The 15,228-nt window shown below is 45.4% G+C and overlaps 8 protein-coding genes across 8 annotated transcripts; 4 read left to right on the top strand and 4 right to left on the bottom strand.

Moving 5' to 3' along the window:
* Positions 1–40: 40 nt before the first annotated feature.
* Positions 41–895, bottom strand: BDR25DRAFT_107924 (uncharacterized protein). The gene is made up of 4 exons (XM_033683526.1): positions 718–895; positions 526–666; positions 310–333; positions 41–257 (listed from the first exon to the last, which is right to left on the bottom strand). Exons 1-4 carry the CDS (start codon positions 799–801, stop codon positions 195–197), a joined length of 312 nt encoding a protein of 103 aa, XP_033540350.1. The 5' UTR covers positions 802–895; the 3' UTR covers positions 41–194.
* A 145-nt stretch (positions 896–1,040) lies between these two features.
* BDR25DRAFT_307703 (acyl-CoA N-acyltransferase) lies at positions 1,041–2,192 on the top strand. The gene has a single exon (XM_033690888.1). The coding sequence runs from the start codon at positions 1,059–1,061 to the stop codon at positions 1,929–1,931; it is 873 nt and encodes a 290-aa protein (XP_033540349.1). The 5' UTR covers positions 1,041–1,058; the 3' UTR covers positions 1,932–2,192.
* A 155-nt stretch (positions 2,193–2,347) lies between these two features.
* BDR25DRAFT_362677 (uncharacterized protein) lies at positions 2,348–3,120 on the top strand (the record flags this gene model as incomplete). Its single annotated transcript, XM_033696609.1, has 5 exons — positions 2,348–2,485; positions 2,524–2,679; positions 2,745–2,843; positions 2,896–2,914; positions 2,972–3,120. The coding sequence occupies 5 exons, from the start codon at positions 2,348–2,350 to the stop codon at positions 3,118–3,120; spliced, it is 561 nt and encodes a 186-aa protein (XP_033540348.1).
* Positions 3,121–3,259: 139 nt separating this feature from the next.
* Positions 3,260–4,128, bottom strand: BDR25DRAFT_362676 (uncharacterized protein; the record flags this gene model as incomplete). Its single annotated transcript, XM_033696608.1, has 4 exons — positions 3,260–3,335; positions 3,438–3,522; positions 3,577–3,975; positions 4,056–4,128. The coding sequence occupies 4 exons, from the start codon at positions 4,126–4,128 to the stop codon at positions 3,260–3,262; spliced, it is 633 nt and encodes a 210-aa protein (XP_033540347.1).
* Positions 4,129–4,258: 130 nt separating this feature from the next.
* Positions 4,259–7,595, bottom strand: BDR25DRAFT_362675 (uncharacterized protein; the record flags this gene model as incomplete). The annotated part of the gene is made up of 17 exons (XM_033696607.1): positions 4,259–4,289; positions 4,329–4,444; positions 4,488–4,521; positions 4,577–4,609; positions 4,725–4,879; positions 4,934–4,993; positions 5,028–5,097; positions 5,129–5,278; positions 5,309–5,556; positions 5,628–5,758; positions 5,799–5,932; positions 5,997–6,011; positions 6,059–6,068; positions 6,129–6,420; positions 6,460–6,517; positions 6,603–6,730; positions 6,786–7,595. The coding sequence occupies 17 exons, from the start codon at positions 7,593–7,595 to the stop codon at positions 4,259–4,261; spliced, it is 2,475 nt and encodes an 824-aa protein (XP_033540346.1).
* Positions 7,596–7,735: 140 nt separating this feature from the next.
* Positions 7,736–9,620, bottom strand: BDR25DRAFT_362674 (uncharacterized protein; the record flags this gene model as incomplete). Its single annotated transcript, XM_033696606.1, has 13 exons — positions 7,736–7,792; positions 7,916–7,944; positions 8,021–8,099; positions 8,171–8,244; positions 8,287–8,387; positions 8,432–8,485; positions 8,512–8,613; positions 8,703–8,735; positions 8,764–8,843; positions 8,931–9,185; positions 9,223–9,276; positions 9,338–9,410; positions 9,445–9,620. 13 exons carry the CDS (start codon positions 9,618–9,620, stop codon positions 7,736–7,738), a joined length of 1,167 nt encoding a protein of 388 aa, XP_033540345.1.
* Positions 9,621–9,657: 37 nt separating this feature from the next.
* Positions 9,658–11,433, top strand: BDR25DRAFT_362673 (uncharacterized protein; the record flags this gene model as incomplete). The annotated part of the gene is made up of 10 exons (XM_033696605.1): positions 9,658–9,907; positions 9,948–10,084; positions 10,113–10,182; positions 10,296–10,542; positions 10,578–10,730; positions 10,803–10,848; positions 10,899–10,991; positions 11,031–11,159; positions 11,209–11,274; positions 11,314–11,433. The coding sequence occupies 10 exons, from the start codon at positions 9,658–9,660 to the stop codon at positions 11,431–11,433; spliced, it is 1,311 nt and encodes a 436-aa protein (XP_033540344.1).
* Positions 11,434–13,820: 2,387 nt separating this feature from the next.
* Positions 13,821–14,012, top strand: BDR25DRAFT_167528 (uncharacterized protein; the record flags this gene model as incomplete). The annotated part of the gene is made up of 1 exon (XM_033684102.1): positions 13,821–14,012. A coding segment is annotated over one exon (192 nt), but the record flags the coding sequence as incomplete, so codon positions are not given.
* Between the last annotated feature and the right edge of the window lie 1,216 nt (positions 14,013–15,228).

Genomic DNA, 15,228 nt, shown 5'->3' with positions numbered 1-15,228 from the left:
CAAGTGGGATGAAGAGTGAGGGTGCTGATGCCGTACCCCTCCAGCCAGGAAGTTCAAGTGTGCGAGTCAGTCGTGCCCCCCGCTGACCGAACACGCGAGTCGCATACCGAATATCCACATGGTGCACTTAAGACAGAAAAGAACAGAAGCAAGTCTAGAGTTATAGTCTGGGATCAAAGATGCTTATACAGGCTTCAGGTCAATAATCCCGCATTAATCAGAGAGTTCTTCATGGTGTCGAACTGCGTCTTTCCAGTCTGCAGCATTCAAGTCAGCGCATTAGAGGCAACTAGAGGCTGAGCAGCATACCGATATTAGATAGCGAATATGACTCTGCATCAACGTCAGTGCATTCACTCGCTTTCGTCATGTAAGATGGAGCGGGGTAGGATGCGAAATAGAACAATGGTGAGCATCATCCTGCTGGTCTTATATAATCCAACAAGAGACATAGCAGATCAAACCACCTTCATCAATGTTCCGTAGTAGGTTTCAATGTGCGGAAGGTAGTCGGGAGAGACTTACAAGATCAGTGACATTTCTATGCCGCTCAAATTCAGCTCTAGCAAACTGCTGCATGTCTCTCTTGGTTGCTGCATCTGAGATACCAGCTGTGCTTCTCATAATGTCCCTCCACAACGCAAGTGCACGTTGTCGTTGAAGGAACTTTGCAATAATTAGCATCAAATATCGTTATTGTAGCTATGGAAGACACACATGGTCAAGCCCAAGGGGGCTTTTGCCTCTCTGTTGAAGGAGCGAGGGGTTTCTTGCCGCTACAGTGGCATATTTCCGCATCATCCTATCCACTGTGCTGCCTCACGTTCGAGGCTATTGCTTAAAGCTATTGTATAAGAATAAAGAGCATGCAAAGCTAAAAAGAGATGAATGAAAGTTGCTATTTTTGAATAGCTTTGCTTATGTCGCCGGCATAAAGCACTTTTGTAGCATGGCGCGTTTTCGCTTCACCGCCCGGCAGAACGCGTCTTCCACCTCTTCACAGTCCGCCTTCCTGGCATCACCTTTCCAACAGCCAATAGCCAACAGCCTCTCCAAAAATGGCACCCAAGCACAAGGCAAGCGGGGAGCCACTTCGCAAGAGGAAGAAGGTCTCTACGGACCGTTCCGCATCGTGGGTAAGAAAGACAGTCGAGCCCACAGCCTACGAAATTCCCCCAAAGATGCAGTCCGAATGCATCAACCTGCTGAGCAGGAACCACTTCGTGCGCCTCTTTCTAGGGCCTTTCTGGGAAAATTTGCTCTCGCCTCCTAAGGCACTTCACATCTCGATCCGAGTTGAGCTCGCTAGAGATATGACGCAAGAAGAGTTCGAGGCCTGCTTCCACCTGGTCGAGTCTACATCCTCCTCCTCCTACAAGTCCTCTAGCATAGGATGGAACCCGGCCGGTAAGAAAAAGGAAATGTGTCACAGAGACATGAAATACATCCTCGTTCGAGCCGCCGCTCCCAGCAAGCACATCGTCGGTTTCCTCTCATTCATGTACACCTACGACGATCCCCCAAACGATTGGCTATCAGTTCTCTATATCTATGAAGTCCACCTCGAGGAGGAGCTGAGAGGCTCCGGCCTCGGCTCACAGCTGCTCGGCATTGCAGAGTTCCTGGCGAAACGAGCTGGAATCACAAAGACGATGCTCACGGTCTTCACGAGCAATACACGGGCGATGGCGTTGTACCAGAAGCGTGGATATAAGAAGGATGAATGCTCACCAGCAGATAGGCAGATCCGGAACAAAGTTGTTGTCGCCGATTATCGCATCATGTCCAAGGCCACCCATACCGACGATTGCTCGCAATACGAACTAGATAAGATCAAGCAGACCAAAGACAATTTTGATGAGATGGTGGCGGAAACGTCGGGAGATAATGAGCACGAGGATACCGGGCAGCGTGTTTCCCCTTATCCTTAAACCAGTACTCTTCTCGGGCCACCGAGAAAGAAGAATGACAAAAATCATCAGCAAGCATTTTTGGAGTTTGGATACGCATCAGATACCCTGGAAGCATCTGGTGGAGGCAATGGTTCACATTGGGTGCACTTCTTGGCGTTTCTATTTTTTCCAAGCACAGTCGATATAAGACTTATCAAAGATTTGGTATTCCTACCGCAGATCACCATTCCATACAATTCCCCTCCCGCGCAAGGACGAAACGCGTTGTCGTCGTTGGTGGCAGCAACATCGGGAGCGATTTCCTCAGCACCAGTATTCTTCATGAACCCTTTGACCTGTTAGATTCGATGGCTTCTGCTCCGACGAAAGGAATTAGAGAATATGATATTACAGACCTTCACTAGTAGCATGAGAGACATTGATCTTCACGTCCCATGGCTTTGGAAGCACCTCCATATCTAGAGACACCCATTTCGTGTGACTACTATTGCATCCCTCTCGCCCCGGGTAAGGCCCTCTGGATCCCAGACCAATTGTCCTCGGGCACGTGTACCAAGTCAAGACTCAAGGCGGTCAGCGGGATCTCTGCTATTGCTCATGCTCTGTCTAGTATACCCCATTCCCAGGCATTATACGGCCAAGAAAGAATGTTCAGACCCAGGTGTACCAATTCGGCCAGGCGATAGACAACAGCTACATCACTCCCAGTCAAGCTGTATTATGGTCCGAGCACGTACTAGAATTCTCGAGAGCAAAGCGCGTCTTTGTAAATTATCTATCTACTATATAGTTAAACTTTATTCGACACGAGCCAAATTCCATACGAATTAGCGAGCGTTGCTCAAGTTTTCTCGTCACGGTTATTCCTCTTACTTGATCACAGTATCTCTACCTCTTAAACTAACACATCCACAGAACTTAAGGGTTTCTGTGATCAATCCTAACCCATAAAACGTATTTCACATGCCAGATAAAATTATAGTCCGTCCAGAGTAGCGAGGGTCCCTATAGAGCTAGAGTTAGAAAACAGTCTTCAGGAATATCTGCGTTCATCATAGGTTTAGCTATACACGAAGTATCTCACGAGTATATACAATACGCAGACAAGAAGGCAATATTTATCTTATCCCTACTTTCCTTTATGATCAATATATTCTTTACCTATGCTAGTGATCTTATTGGGACGACTACTACAACCTCCATTTAGACGTAGATCAGTTAAAGTAAAAGATAAGAATCTTAGAGCAGGAAAGGGAATTGTAAATACAATCCATTCCAATCCTTCAGTTTAAATTATCGTAGGGCCTCTAGATTTTAGGAAGCACCTGGTTCTCAAAGCCTCCAGTTTATTGTTCGTTCAAGAGTGGCGTTGAGTACAGGCTGATCTTGCGACCACCGGAAGCCTTGGTTTTGTCTAACTTGCTAAAGGAGCATTTCATATCTTTCACATTTCAGACCCACGCAAAGGATTTATCTATAAACGTATTCCGTTAGCTATCGTCCTATATCCCAGGGTATCTCTACGTTATCTCCCTGAACGCCAAATTAGGTATGAAAAGCCCGATTACGCTACAAAAGCTGGTTGGAAGTGGGTGGTGGAGACCGGAACCTCAGGGTGGTGCTGAGGCTACAATGATTAGGTAATTCTCGCAAGTATGAAGACGAGGAATTGCTTGCTTACTAGTTGCTGATCGGAAGTGGGTTGCTGGTAGAACTAGGTTGTCTTCTCCATCTTTCAACCACGCGAGAACCACTTCTGATAATCCCAGCTCCAGGCCGTTGGTGGCCAACTCGCTGTCGAGGCACAGAGAGTGGCGGTCCGTGTCCGGATCTTCGACATAATCAAAATGCTCCACTCCTACTACACCCACTGCCCAGTTGATCCGAAGTGTCACCGTCGCACCGTCTGGACTGTACAGCCACTGAGGGGGGTTCATCAAACGATGAACGATATTCTGCAAACTATCATCCTGGGAGATGATCTGCTGCACAAGAGATGGGGCGTACAAGCCGGGCGCTGGCCCAATCTCTGGAGCGGATTCGCTAGAAGAATACCCCGTGTCTTGGGCATCAACACCTCGCTGACTCTAATATAAAACGTTAGACAAAGGATCGAAATTGTAGAATAAGCTATAGAGAAACTCGCTAGATCGGGTTCTTGATGCTCGCCCTCCGATGGAGACTCAAAAGACGATTGAGAGGAGCTCTCCGACATCTTGAATTATACTGTCGGTGGATAAGATCTGAGTAGGGTGAAATTAGTAGGGAGAGGTCGTATAAAAGCTTGTGAAGTTTTGAATAAGGGAATGGGAGATAGAGAGGGTTGCCGACGGGGGCACAGAGAGCTACTCACGTGCGTTCACTTGTGGCAGCCGTCTCGCGCCATGGAGGGATTCACCCCTGCGCCGTCGTTACCCGAGAATGGGAATCACTCTGCCTTGTGATGGGCTTAAATACGCGAAGAATATAGTTTGATATTCAGGCCCGGAATGTCGGTCGGGAGCGACGCAATCACTGCAATATAGTTCGTGCTTTCTTAATTAATCCAGCAGTTGCACATAATTAATAACAAACTAAATTGCTACAATGATCTTTCTGATTGAAAGATCTACGAAAGGTGTTGTTTTCAACAATTAATAATCACGTGCGAAACAATTCACTACCCTTCAATGGCAATGAAATTAAGGAAGTGAAAGCTACAGTTCAGAGAGCCAAAACTAAAATTTTACATAAACTAATCATTTAAATGCAGAGCCAACAAAAGGCATCCTATACACAGTGAAACACCCTCATTCCTTTGTAGCTAGTCACTCTTCCGTTCGTAGATTGTTTGATGGAAAATATCGCAAGTTCACGGATAGAACCCTTTTGATTGTCAGGATCCGTAGCCGCTCCTCTGTGTTTCCTTTGGCCCACTCCTTGCTATCACTACCATCTTCCACATCAGCCTTGCCGTCTTGTTCCCGCTGTGCTTCTCTTGCCTCTTCGCCTGCTTATTTGCCTTCGCTTTTTTTCAGGACTTCGGCTTCTTGGGCGTATCCTTCCGCAGAAGTACCAGTAGTCCTGTATCCCCACCCAAACTGCGCATCCAATTGTAGGGCATCTTCAGTAAACCAAGCGCCAGGCTATGAGTTCAGATTTCGAAGCCTTTCCAAAGAACACCGCGTCCATTGACCAGTGAATGCTCCACATCTTTCTAACCTAATTATCTCGACAGCGCACTAGATGTCAAGGGGGGCAGCGTCATCCTTTTGCCAAGGTTCGTCGTTCGGATCTTGCAAGTGGCAATCCAGTTCTGAAAAGTACAGCGGATATCTATGGGTGTAGATAGCGTTGGCAAATGCTGCAGAACGGTTTCATTTAGTCTTGGAATTGGGACAGCATTTTTTGGTTACTGTGGAGGTACTCCAGACCCCGCAGAAATGGACCGGGTGGCGGTAGGATTGAGAGACGTTTGGCGCGGGTTAGGGATTAGTCGGGGTGCCTGCAAATTACCAACATACCGTACCCCGACGACGAAAAGGTGGAGCCTCTTGGAAACCAACACCAGTGAAGCATCTAAGGGTGGCAGAGGGTTGTGGTGAGCAATCTTGCCATATGCACAATCACAGCTTGACGATGTAGCTTGAGAGTGTTGCTCCTTCTCACAAAGATTACCAGTTGCTGAAGTTCAGTGCTATGTTGAGGTATTATATCTTGTTATATTTTTCAAACTCGTACTGGGACCAACGTCTTCTTATGAGGAAGAATGGCCTGTTGTATTTCTAGGAGGGGATCATGGGCACCAAATTCTCGTAGCGCTGTCCGAGCTCTAAGTGGGGCGGAGCTGCTAGGGGCGTAAATGACTGCGTATCGGAGCTTTCTCTTGCAGGAACCAAGCCTCACCGTTTGCTAGTCCTGCTGGAAGTGCACTAAGGTCGGGACTTTCCAAGGCAAAGAAACTACATGCGGAAACATGTCTCTTCTGTCTAGCCAGTGGGCGAGAAAGGTGTTCGGAAATCTGTTTGCCAATTTCGCTCCTAAACCGATCGAAGGTCGGTCTGCTCCTTGCTATCTATTTTTCGAAGTCTAGATCCTTATTACCTCTTCCGTAGGCCACTGATCGAACACGTGCACTCAATATCCTTCTCTATAGACGTTCCAACTTTGTACAAACTTAGGTGGGCGGGGTGTGGTCGGTCACAGCAATCGGTTGTGTGGAGAGTATAAGAATACTTCGATTTAGATCAAGAGTTGTGGAAACCTGCACGTTCGCATCTGGTCCGTTTACTCGACCATCAAATGCTTTATTCTGGCTTCTTCGAGCAGTTTCAGGTAAAGAATGCTGGTGGCCTATGCCGTGGCATAGATTACTGGATACAAACAGATCAGGGGGGGGACGTTTGACAAGACAGGAGTTTGAATCCTTCAAGATTGTGATCTCAACGTACGGCACTTCTAAATTTGTATTCTGCGTGGCGTTGGAATATGAAATTAAATCACCCTCGTCGATGCTTTTAACCTCTCGCTTTACGCCGATCACGTGCAGCTTGCACTAACAACCCACCATACCGCCACAAGGGGGTTTCGTTCCCGCAATATGCTGTGTCTTACGACAGCACCTCCTCAACTACCCGTGCTATTCTGTGGCCTTCATGAACATGTTGCAACTTTAATTATTCAAGTTTCATGCAAAGTACTGAGACCTACATCTTCAAGTCATTCGACCACATTTCATCCATAGCTGCATTAAAGTTAGGATGCATTTCATTATATTGCAAGCTACCTTTAAGCCCAAGTATTAGAATAAACTCCCAACACCAATTCCAACAAGGCGGCTTTCATACCTCCGAACCCTTACTTCGTGCCACTCTTAAACTTCGTTAACGGAACTCGCAAAACGTTAGTCCGATGACCTTCATCCCCACACAACCAGAGAACATACTCTGGCAACAACCCAAATTCAGCTCCACGAGTCCGCAGCTCAGAATCCTTCTTCAAGATGATACGATGGATTTTCTGGCTGAATTCTAGGTGTTTCGAACCCACAACTTCCACTACCCATGGCAGGCTGATTTGGACAGTCCTCTGTGGAGATATAAAATGCGATGGTGGAGTCATCAATTTAGCTGCAATCTGCTCCGCAGTCGCTGTGGAGGGGTTGAATGGCCTATCTAGAGTGAGAGCGGGTGCCGATGCGATCAGAGATTGAGGAAGACAGGTTTTGAATGTCTTGAAACCTGGTGGTGGTGGGAAAGATTGTGGATAACTAGCCCCTGTGCTCATATATGGAAAAGGAACCGCGGGGCTGACGTAGTGTCCTGTTGCAGCGAGACTCTGAGAAGGATTATTGAACCGTCCTCCATCACTAAAAGGCGGGTACCTTAACGGGTTGATATTGTGGCCATAATCTGTAATGCAGCCCACGGTATTCAAGCATTCCACATTCGGAGAATAGATATCCTGAGACTCTTGTGGAGTCAGGGTTGGGAATTCAACACCCTGAGAATGTGTGTCTGCGTGAGAGGATTGGAATGCATCCCCATCAGCCTTCTTCGCTTCCTTTGGTGGTTTATAATCATAGTGCCATTTTGGTGGTCCATGTAGTGAAGCGATCTTATTGTGCGGAGATGGTATGAACTCGAATGAAGAGATTGAGCATGTGGGCGACGTCGGAACTTGATCAATGTAACGTTCAGACATGGCGATCATTTAAAGTATTCTCAAGGTAAGTATGTAGTTCAAGATGCTATTTATAGTATTGCGACGAAAAGGCAAGAGGTATTTAAGAAAACGATATATTTCCCGCTCCGATGTAGAATCGTGAAAGTACATTTTCACCATCAAATAACTTCATTTCGGGTGCTCACTAAGGCCATTGTGCAGCTTCGTATCTCCAACTCGTTCCGTGATCGAATACATGAGATTACCGTTAGCTTAAACAATGTATTATTAGTCCGTTCCCATATGCCAAGCATAAGTAAACTATAAAACATCTCTTATTTCCAGCATTGTAATTCCACATCCCCTTCTTGCTGTGGGCATGACTTCCCTTATGTCAGGTTCCCAATTACTAACCTAACGTTACATAACATTCTAGGAGGAAATCAGCCGCTCTGTAGACGAACACTTTCGTGCGGGGATAGGATAAACGTTGTACTGCTTGTCGTTAGCCAGAGGTGGCGAGTCCATATAGTTCGCGCTGCACTAGACGGAACAACCATGACGTTATGTCATTTTTACAGGGAGCTTAGTCGCAAAATAAGCTACTTTATAACCCGTTGGATGAAGCATAGAGATAATTGATATATGGGCGGGGTGGGCGTTGGGTTTGAGTGAGGCTGGAAGAGTACTCAGTGGATGGGAGAGTGCTATGTTATAGCTAACGTCTAACCCTTTTGCGGATTTGCCTGCGCTAGTGGAAGACAATATAGTGCTTGATAGCCGCTGAGATGTTTTGTAGGGCTCAGTAAGCCTAAATTGCTACTCGAGTTCCTTTCGGCGCCTCCAGCCACTGCTCTCTATTTTTACTCTCCCACCAGGCATCAGAATCCTCTAAAACAACAAAGATACACCCGAGAAGCACGCTAACTCTAGGATAGGGCTAGCTGTAGCGCACGTGATAGATGGCTCGAGCGCTTCACGCCCTCCATAAAAAGCTCCCCTTCCCCGCCAACCCCATCTCTTCTTCCTCAGCTTTCTGTGAGTTCCTTCCTCTCCCCTCTGCACTTGATGCCTTGCTAAAGTTTCCTAGCTGCCTTTTGGCTCAGAGCTTAAGTGAAATAAGTTCTAGGTTGGAGTGATGCCCACCAGGTAGTCGATAGGCTATCATAATCAGAATCCCTTATTTTTGACCCTGTCCGCAACTCACTGGGCTTGCTCAAAGTTAGTGGGAACAGTGACGCTGGCCCCAGCACCACCGCCGGCTGTCGCGAATGGGATTTTCCTCTTCTTTGAACATCACTCAGCGCTAAGTACTTCCCTCCCCTTCTTTGTCGAACGTCTAACTGCATGGGCCATTTATAGGGCTTAAGGAACTTGCGAGGAGTGTGTGAAAGACCACACTGGGCATGAGGTGGGCCTCGCGTCAATTTTTTTTTTCATTATGCTCTCTGGCATTTGCTTAGAGGCTTGAAGAAGAAAACAAGTCATTGAAAATTCAAAGTTCGGCCTTAGTGTTTTAGTGTGAAGTACCTTTACCAAAGCTGTTCGCGACGCTGGAAATCTGTCAAGCGTGTAAATCACTCGACTGCCATTTATCCATGTGACTCTTACCTTCTTGTTGGGATGGTTCTTGAAATTTCAGAAGGAATCTGCATTATCCCTAGACTCTACATATTGGCTCTGCTCCCAGTTTTATCTGCTGAATAAAGTTTCGGGGCCTCTAGCAAAATCCCGTTCTCAGACTAGGGCTCATTTAATAGGAATTTCAATACCTAGTAAACCTTACTGGTTACGAAGCCATTTATGACCTCCAAGCTGATAGTCATGCCGTCTTCATCTTTAGAATAGCACACCCTTCACACGCACACGCCATCCTTTAGAAACCCACATGAACAATTCTCGTGAGTCTCCGGCCAGGTTCCACCCTGAAAGCGGGTGATTTATTTCTCTAAACTCATGAGCGGTGACCAAATGCATCCAAATACCACCACAACCTCGCCATCGGCCCTCTCGTGGCTGCCGTGAACTCACTTCCCGCCTACCTGCATACTCTCCATCCCCCATCACAACCCACCAAACCGCTACCCGCCCTCAAGCCAAAATGTCGCCGCATCTGAAATTCATTCTCCACCGTTTTTTTTTGCACTATCACCGCTATGTATTCCCACCCTACATCCAAGGCAAGCATTCCGCCACATACTACGCCGCTATGGTCGGGTCAATCTACACTCTCCATACATTCAACTGGGTTAGTCGGACTTGGCACATTACATCAGCAAAATTTCACTCGGCTCAATCTCGGCTCAACACTGCTCACGATTGCACCGCCTCTGCTCACGGCCTGCTCAGTCGTGCTCAGTCTCAATCAACCTTGAATCATGCGCGCCTCAGCTCGCTCAAGGTTCGCTCAGTCACGTTCAGAGTCCCGATTATGGGCCATCCCTGGAACAAGCATCGGCCATGAATATAAGTTGTCAAGTTTACACGAACGCTTTGGGGTCCCAGTTTCGGGACCGTCAAGACTCCCTGTGAGAGGCACACGCCATGCTGCATCAGCAATGCCTCGTCTTGTTCGATGGGACATATATTTGCATCTTTCAACGCGTCCATGTGGTTTTTCTTCAAGGTGTATAAATGCCGCCCTCGCCTTTGAGTGTCTCTGCTTCCTCTTCCATTGTGCATAGAGTTGTGCATCTACGCTTATTTCCATTCTTTAACAGACACTGTTCACTCTTACAGAATCGCCACTTTTCGTCTCCGACCAGAACTTCCCGGCTCTCTCCTTCAGTCCATTCAAGATGGCTCCTTCGGGGACCATTCTATATCATGGCATGGAAATATCCGAGCGCGAGCGAGATTTTCTCGAGCGTAGTATCGCGGGAATATCAAATGTTGATGGATCCAAAGTTAAGGAGAAACAAGGACAGTACAAGCCGTCCAAAGGCGTGAAAGGTAACCAAACCAGGATGGGACGTCGTTGGATGCTGTATGTTGTGGCATTTTTCCCAACTCGGTGCCAAGTCCAGCTGACTTGAGTAGTTATGTAGCAACGCATCCCGGGGCATCGGTGAACTCTCTATCGAGCCTTGAAGGATTTATGCTTGGGGTTGGAACCGCAACTGTTGGCAGGAAGGGTGATGACTACTACTTCAAACAACTCAGCGAAGAGGAAAAGTGACAACTACAACAAGCTGGCTACTAAACTATTAGAAACAGTTGGAACAATTTCTGCGGTTGGTGCAAAAGGATGAATCACCCAATCTCTGTGGAGCATAGAGAGCATATGACCCAAGTGAGATCCACATCCATATCTTCCAAAGCAGACTGCTGACAGATCTCAAGTACAACAAGCAATTTCTACGCGTTGTCGCAAATTTAAGAGACTCTGTAAGGGAATCCAAGTTTGCTAGTAATTTTCATTATGGAATCCTAGCAGTATACACTTTCTAACAAAACAATACCCAATATAACAAGCTTAAGGCGATGATAATTCATTGGACACTGTCTTTGATCTCCTTCTTTGGCTCCCATAGAATTGGTGATCTAGCCAAATCGTCTGCACGAGAGGATTCCGAGAGAGAAAAAAGAGGCTCACATTTCAAGGTAAGAGGATAATTCGATCTGATAGCATTCTTCTAATGAAGGTATATAGGTCTTGCATGGGCTCAGGAGGGGGCATATGGCAAACGACTCGACAAGGGAGCAAGATCCAAACAAAGTGGAATGAGTGTATTGTAAGGTCTGAGGAGCTCGATAGAGCTCTGAGCTGACTATATTTATCTCAGCTAGCTCAGACGTGAGGAGAGAACCGAGGACGCACAAACCATGCATATTGCTACTCCAAATAGAGTATGGCCTGGGGGTTAGCGGTTTCTGACCCCTGTCGGTAGCGTTTCTCTCCTCAGCCGTCTGAGGGACTTTTGTAATTTTTTCTATAAATAGGCCTATTTTAAGAGCATCACAATAAAATTAGATTTACAATATCTCTACTACTATATGTCTAAATAGGCTTAGAATTTAATAGAATGTAGAGACAAGCTGTAGCTATAAAATAGTATATTTTTTACTAAATTCTAATTATTATTAGTAGAGAAAAATCTAAACGCGCGCAGAACTTTAACCTATCTATACCCTAATTTTAGATTTATAGTATTGCCCTCCTAACTAGAACTTAACAACTAGTAGACTAAATTCCCTAGGATTTTGCAGGATCCCTAACAGAGCTAGTCTAAGACAGCTCCTAGATCCTCAGAGTCCTCAGACAACAGCTGGTTAAGCTGCAGACATGAGGGCGATCGCGACGTCCCTAGACTACCATCCACTGGACTACAGCTTAGCAACTAGCAGACCAAATCTCCTAGAATTTTGCAGGCTCCCTGACAGAGCTAGTCTGAGACAGTGTTACAATCCTTGCTTCGGGGAAGCACTCGGGCCGGTGTTATTCCTTTGAAAGGACGGAGGTAAGGGGCCGGTGGTAGGGTGTACAGTCCTACGTAAGGGCTAATGGGCTTATTGGAGACGGGAAGAGTGGCCGGATCGTGGTTTGCCCTGATGGCGGCAATATGGAGGCCGGGTCAAACGGTCCAGTTGGACAGGGTTGGAGGTATATATGTTGCAAGATATACAAATAGTATTAAAGCTCTTCGTAAAGCTAGAATGCTACTCAGTCTATGTAAAGAGATAAACTAAACGTTGAACACGCCTCCTAAGAGTTGTTCAAGGTTGAAACTATATACATGTCTAAAGGTGCCAAGAACGAGTTGGACAAGTTCCTCGAGTTGGCAGCACAGCCAACTCGCTTGACTCGCTCAACTCGTCGGGACTCGCGGCCTTCTGTCTTACTGGACGATGTATTCTCCCATAACCGCAGGCGGCTGCGCTGCTTCTGCACCTTCCGATTGGTCCATAAGCGAGCCCTGCCCCAACCTAGCTAGATTGTGGAGTACCAGTGGTGGAGTTACGTCGGTCCAACCATAGACCGTAACAGACAGCTCCTAGATCCTCAGAGTCCTCAGAGTCCTCAGACAACAGCTAGTTAAGCTGCAGACATGAGAGCAATCGCAATGTCCCTAGCCTACTATCCAGCTTAACAACTAGCGGCCTAGATCTCCTAAAATTTTGCAGGCTCTCTAATAGAGCCTGTCTTAGACAGGTCTTAAATTCTAAAGATAATATATTATGTAGTTAGGAAGTTACAATAAGGTGTAGTTATAAGGTTATTAAAATGTCCTACGCAGGACTTAATAGCGCAATACTCTACTAAATCTTGTTAAAATTAGGTTACAAAAATGTTAGAATATAGCTAGAGACTGTCTCTATTACCTATTAAAATCTAACCTAGTTTAGACAAAAAGTAGTAGAGCTACAGTAATTCTTAGTTAAGCTAGTGCATAGTAGAGGAGGTTTAGAACTACAATATCACCTAAAAAATCACAAAAGTCTCTTAGACAGCTAGGGAGAGAAAGCCTTTCTTACACCCTTATTAGCTAGAGAGATGGGGCTTGCGCCACTAAGGCTACCAGCAGGGGCTTGCCCCTGTCGAGGCTCTCTCCCCATCCCGTCTAAGCTTGCTGAGATAAGACTATATACTGTACGAGATAGGAGCTATGCCTAATGAGTGAATAGTGCAGTACATGGGTATGATATCGCGTGAGACACGTGCGACAATAGGATGTGGATATGTTCGCGATGTTCAATGAGAGGACTAGAAAAACACAGCTTTGCATTCGGTTCACTAAAGATGAGAAAGGGAAGGAAGATAATCCTTAAGACAGGTATGTCAATCAGATTAACTTCTTAGTGCATCCATGGACTGGCTCCTCGCGTAGAGGCCAAACGACATTTTACGAAGACATGACAGGGCCGCTCTATGAAAATTGTTTCACGTTTTGTCTTGTAATACTACTTGCAAGAACACCATTTTGAGATTACCAGTCCTCGAGCAGGCGCCAGCTGCTACAAAAACTTCTGGACATCAAGGTAACAAAGGAGCAGCGATTTGCTCGGATCTATTGGAGGCACGAATTTCTCGATAAGCCGTTCTTCGAATGCTCAACGAAAAATTCGGAAAGCATTGAGACCGCGTCATCTTTGCACCGAAGGCATAAGGATTGGTGCTATCGTGCTGGTCTTCCTAATGCTCCAAACTTTCACGACTTTAGGCGTAAAGGACTCACTAATGCTGGTAAGGACATCAATTATGTACTAGCTTCTTCCTACTGGCCAACATGTCGAATAGACGAAAAACACTCCGAGGCATCTCGCATGCGACTTGGAGGCCATGTGAAAGCCGGCATTTTACGCAGGCACTACCAACCCCGAGAAACGATTGATGGCGCGGCAAATTTCCTGGGTCGAGAGCAAAGAAAGGACGTTCTGGAGGTCAGCCAGGAGTTGAACATTCCCTATGTCCCAAATCTACTGCAATCCCTACCTGCGCGTGAGCTTTATGATCTTCAAGACAGCAAGGAATATCAAGAGATAGAGAGCCAGATAGATCGAGAAACGTGTCCTCGAGAAGTTGGCAAGCTTAAGCTCAAGCTTGAATCGCTAAAGACGGACAGACTGAAATGGTTGCGAGCTGGCCAGGCGTTCGACGATCCGCTACAGCGGACTGTTAGCTAGTAAAGGGAAAAAACTAATTGCTAATTTAAAAATTCTTTACCCTGCACATAATTATAGCCTTTAGCTACTTATAACTTTATAATTATTTTATACATGTTTATATATGTGAATTTTATAATGCCTAGTAAGCATCTTCTAAATAGTTACATTATACAAGTGCTTACTAGTATAGTGGCAATATAAAAGGACGTTCTAAGATTAACCTTAAACTGTACTAACTCTATCTACTTAGGCTTTTTTATAAAGGTGTTATATATGTGTAAATAGCTACTTACTTTTTTAAAAAGTTTTAAGTTTATGTTACTTCTTATATAATTAAGCAGCAGTTTTAAATATAAAATATAAAGTAATACTTTTTTACTAAAGTTAAAAATAAAGTTAAGAATTAAATCTAAGTGCTATTTTTTAAAGTTAGGCTTAAAAATTTAGATATGCTTTATGTACTATATAATAAAGGCTTTTAAATTAAAAAATATATACTTATATAACTTTAATTTAAGCTTAAATTATATAAAAAAGTATAAAGTATTAAATAAAGCTAGTAAGTAGATAAGCTTATATAACAACTTATTAGTTAAAAGCTAAAAAAGGTGTTATTAATAAGTATAAGTAAAAGTATTTTTATACACACTTTTATTAATGTAGCTATATTATTATATAAGACTAACGTACCTAACAGGTTAGCTGGCCACACAGGTTAGTGTAAAGATGGGATGGTAAGTAGCACGGATAGCACTGAGAGCAAGCTTTCGGAGAAAGATAGGAGTGTATTGTAAGAGAGACGAATCGCTGCCAAGCTTCGCTTGTCAGGATTCATGCTTATATACGAAGCACAGGTCATACGACCTCCAAACAGGTCAGGTGAGGCCATACTGGCCCGTTCTGGGACATCCGGCCTTACATTATCCCCCCTCATAGTAGTCCTACGACTCGGAGGATAGAACAGATAACAATAGGCCCAAGTGGCACAAGAGAGTGTCACATGATGCCCCGAAGACTTGCTCCTGCCCATTTCAGTCGATTCCATGCGAGTTCATTTGAAAATGAC

This window comes from Lindgomyces ingoldianus (genome assembly GCF_010093535.1).
Source record: "Lindgomyces ingoldianus strain ATCC 200398 unplaced genomic scaffold BDR25scaffold_58, whole genome shotgun sequence".
Lineage (NCBI taxonomy): Eukaryota > Fungi > Ascomycota > Dothideomycetes > Pleosporales > Lindgomycetaceae > Lindgomyces > Lindgomyces ingoldianus.
The sequence above is the reverse complement of the archived record's forward strand: the minus strand, read 5'-3'. Positions and strand labels throughout refer to the sequence as shown.

Excerpts from the sequence above, each read along its gene's own strand:
- BDR25DRAFT_307703 (XM_033690888.1), top strand. The coding sequence starts at position 1,059 with ATGGCACCCAAGCACAAGGCAAGCGGGGAGCCACTTCGCAAGAGGAAG.
- BDR25DRAFT_107924 (XM_033683526.1), bottom strand. The coding sequence starts at position 801 with ATGATGCGGAAATATGCCACTGTAGCGGCAAGAAACCCCTCGCTCCTT. Across the intron at positions 667-717 it reads GCCCCCTTGGGCTTGACCAT|TTCCTTCAACGACAACGTGC; the intron begins GTGTGTCTTCCA and ends ATTATTGCAAAG. Across the intron at positions 258-309 it reads ATATTCGCTATCTAATATCG|ACTGGAAAGACGCAGTTCGA; the intron begins GTATGCTGCTCA and ends TGAATGCTGCAG.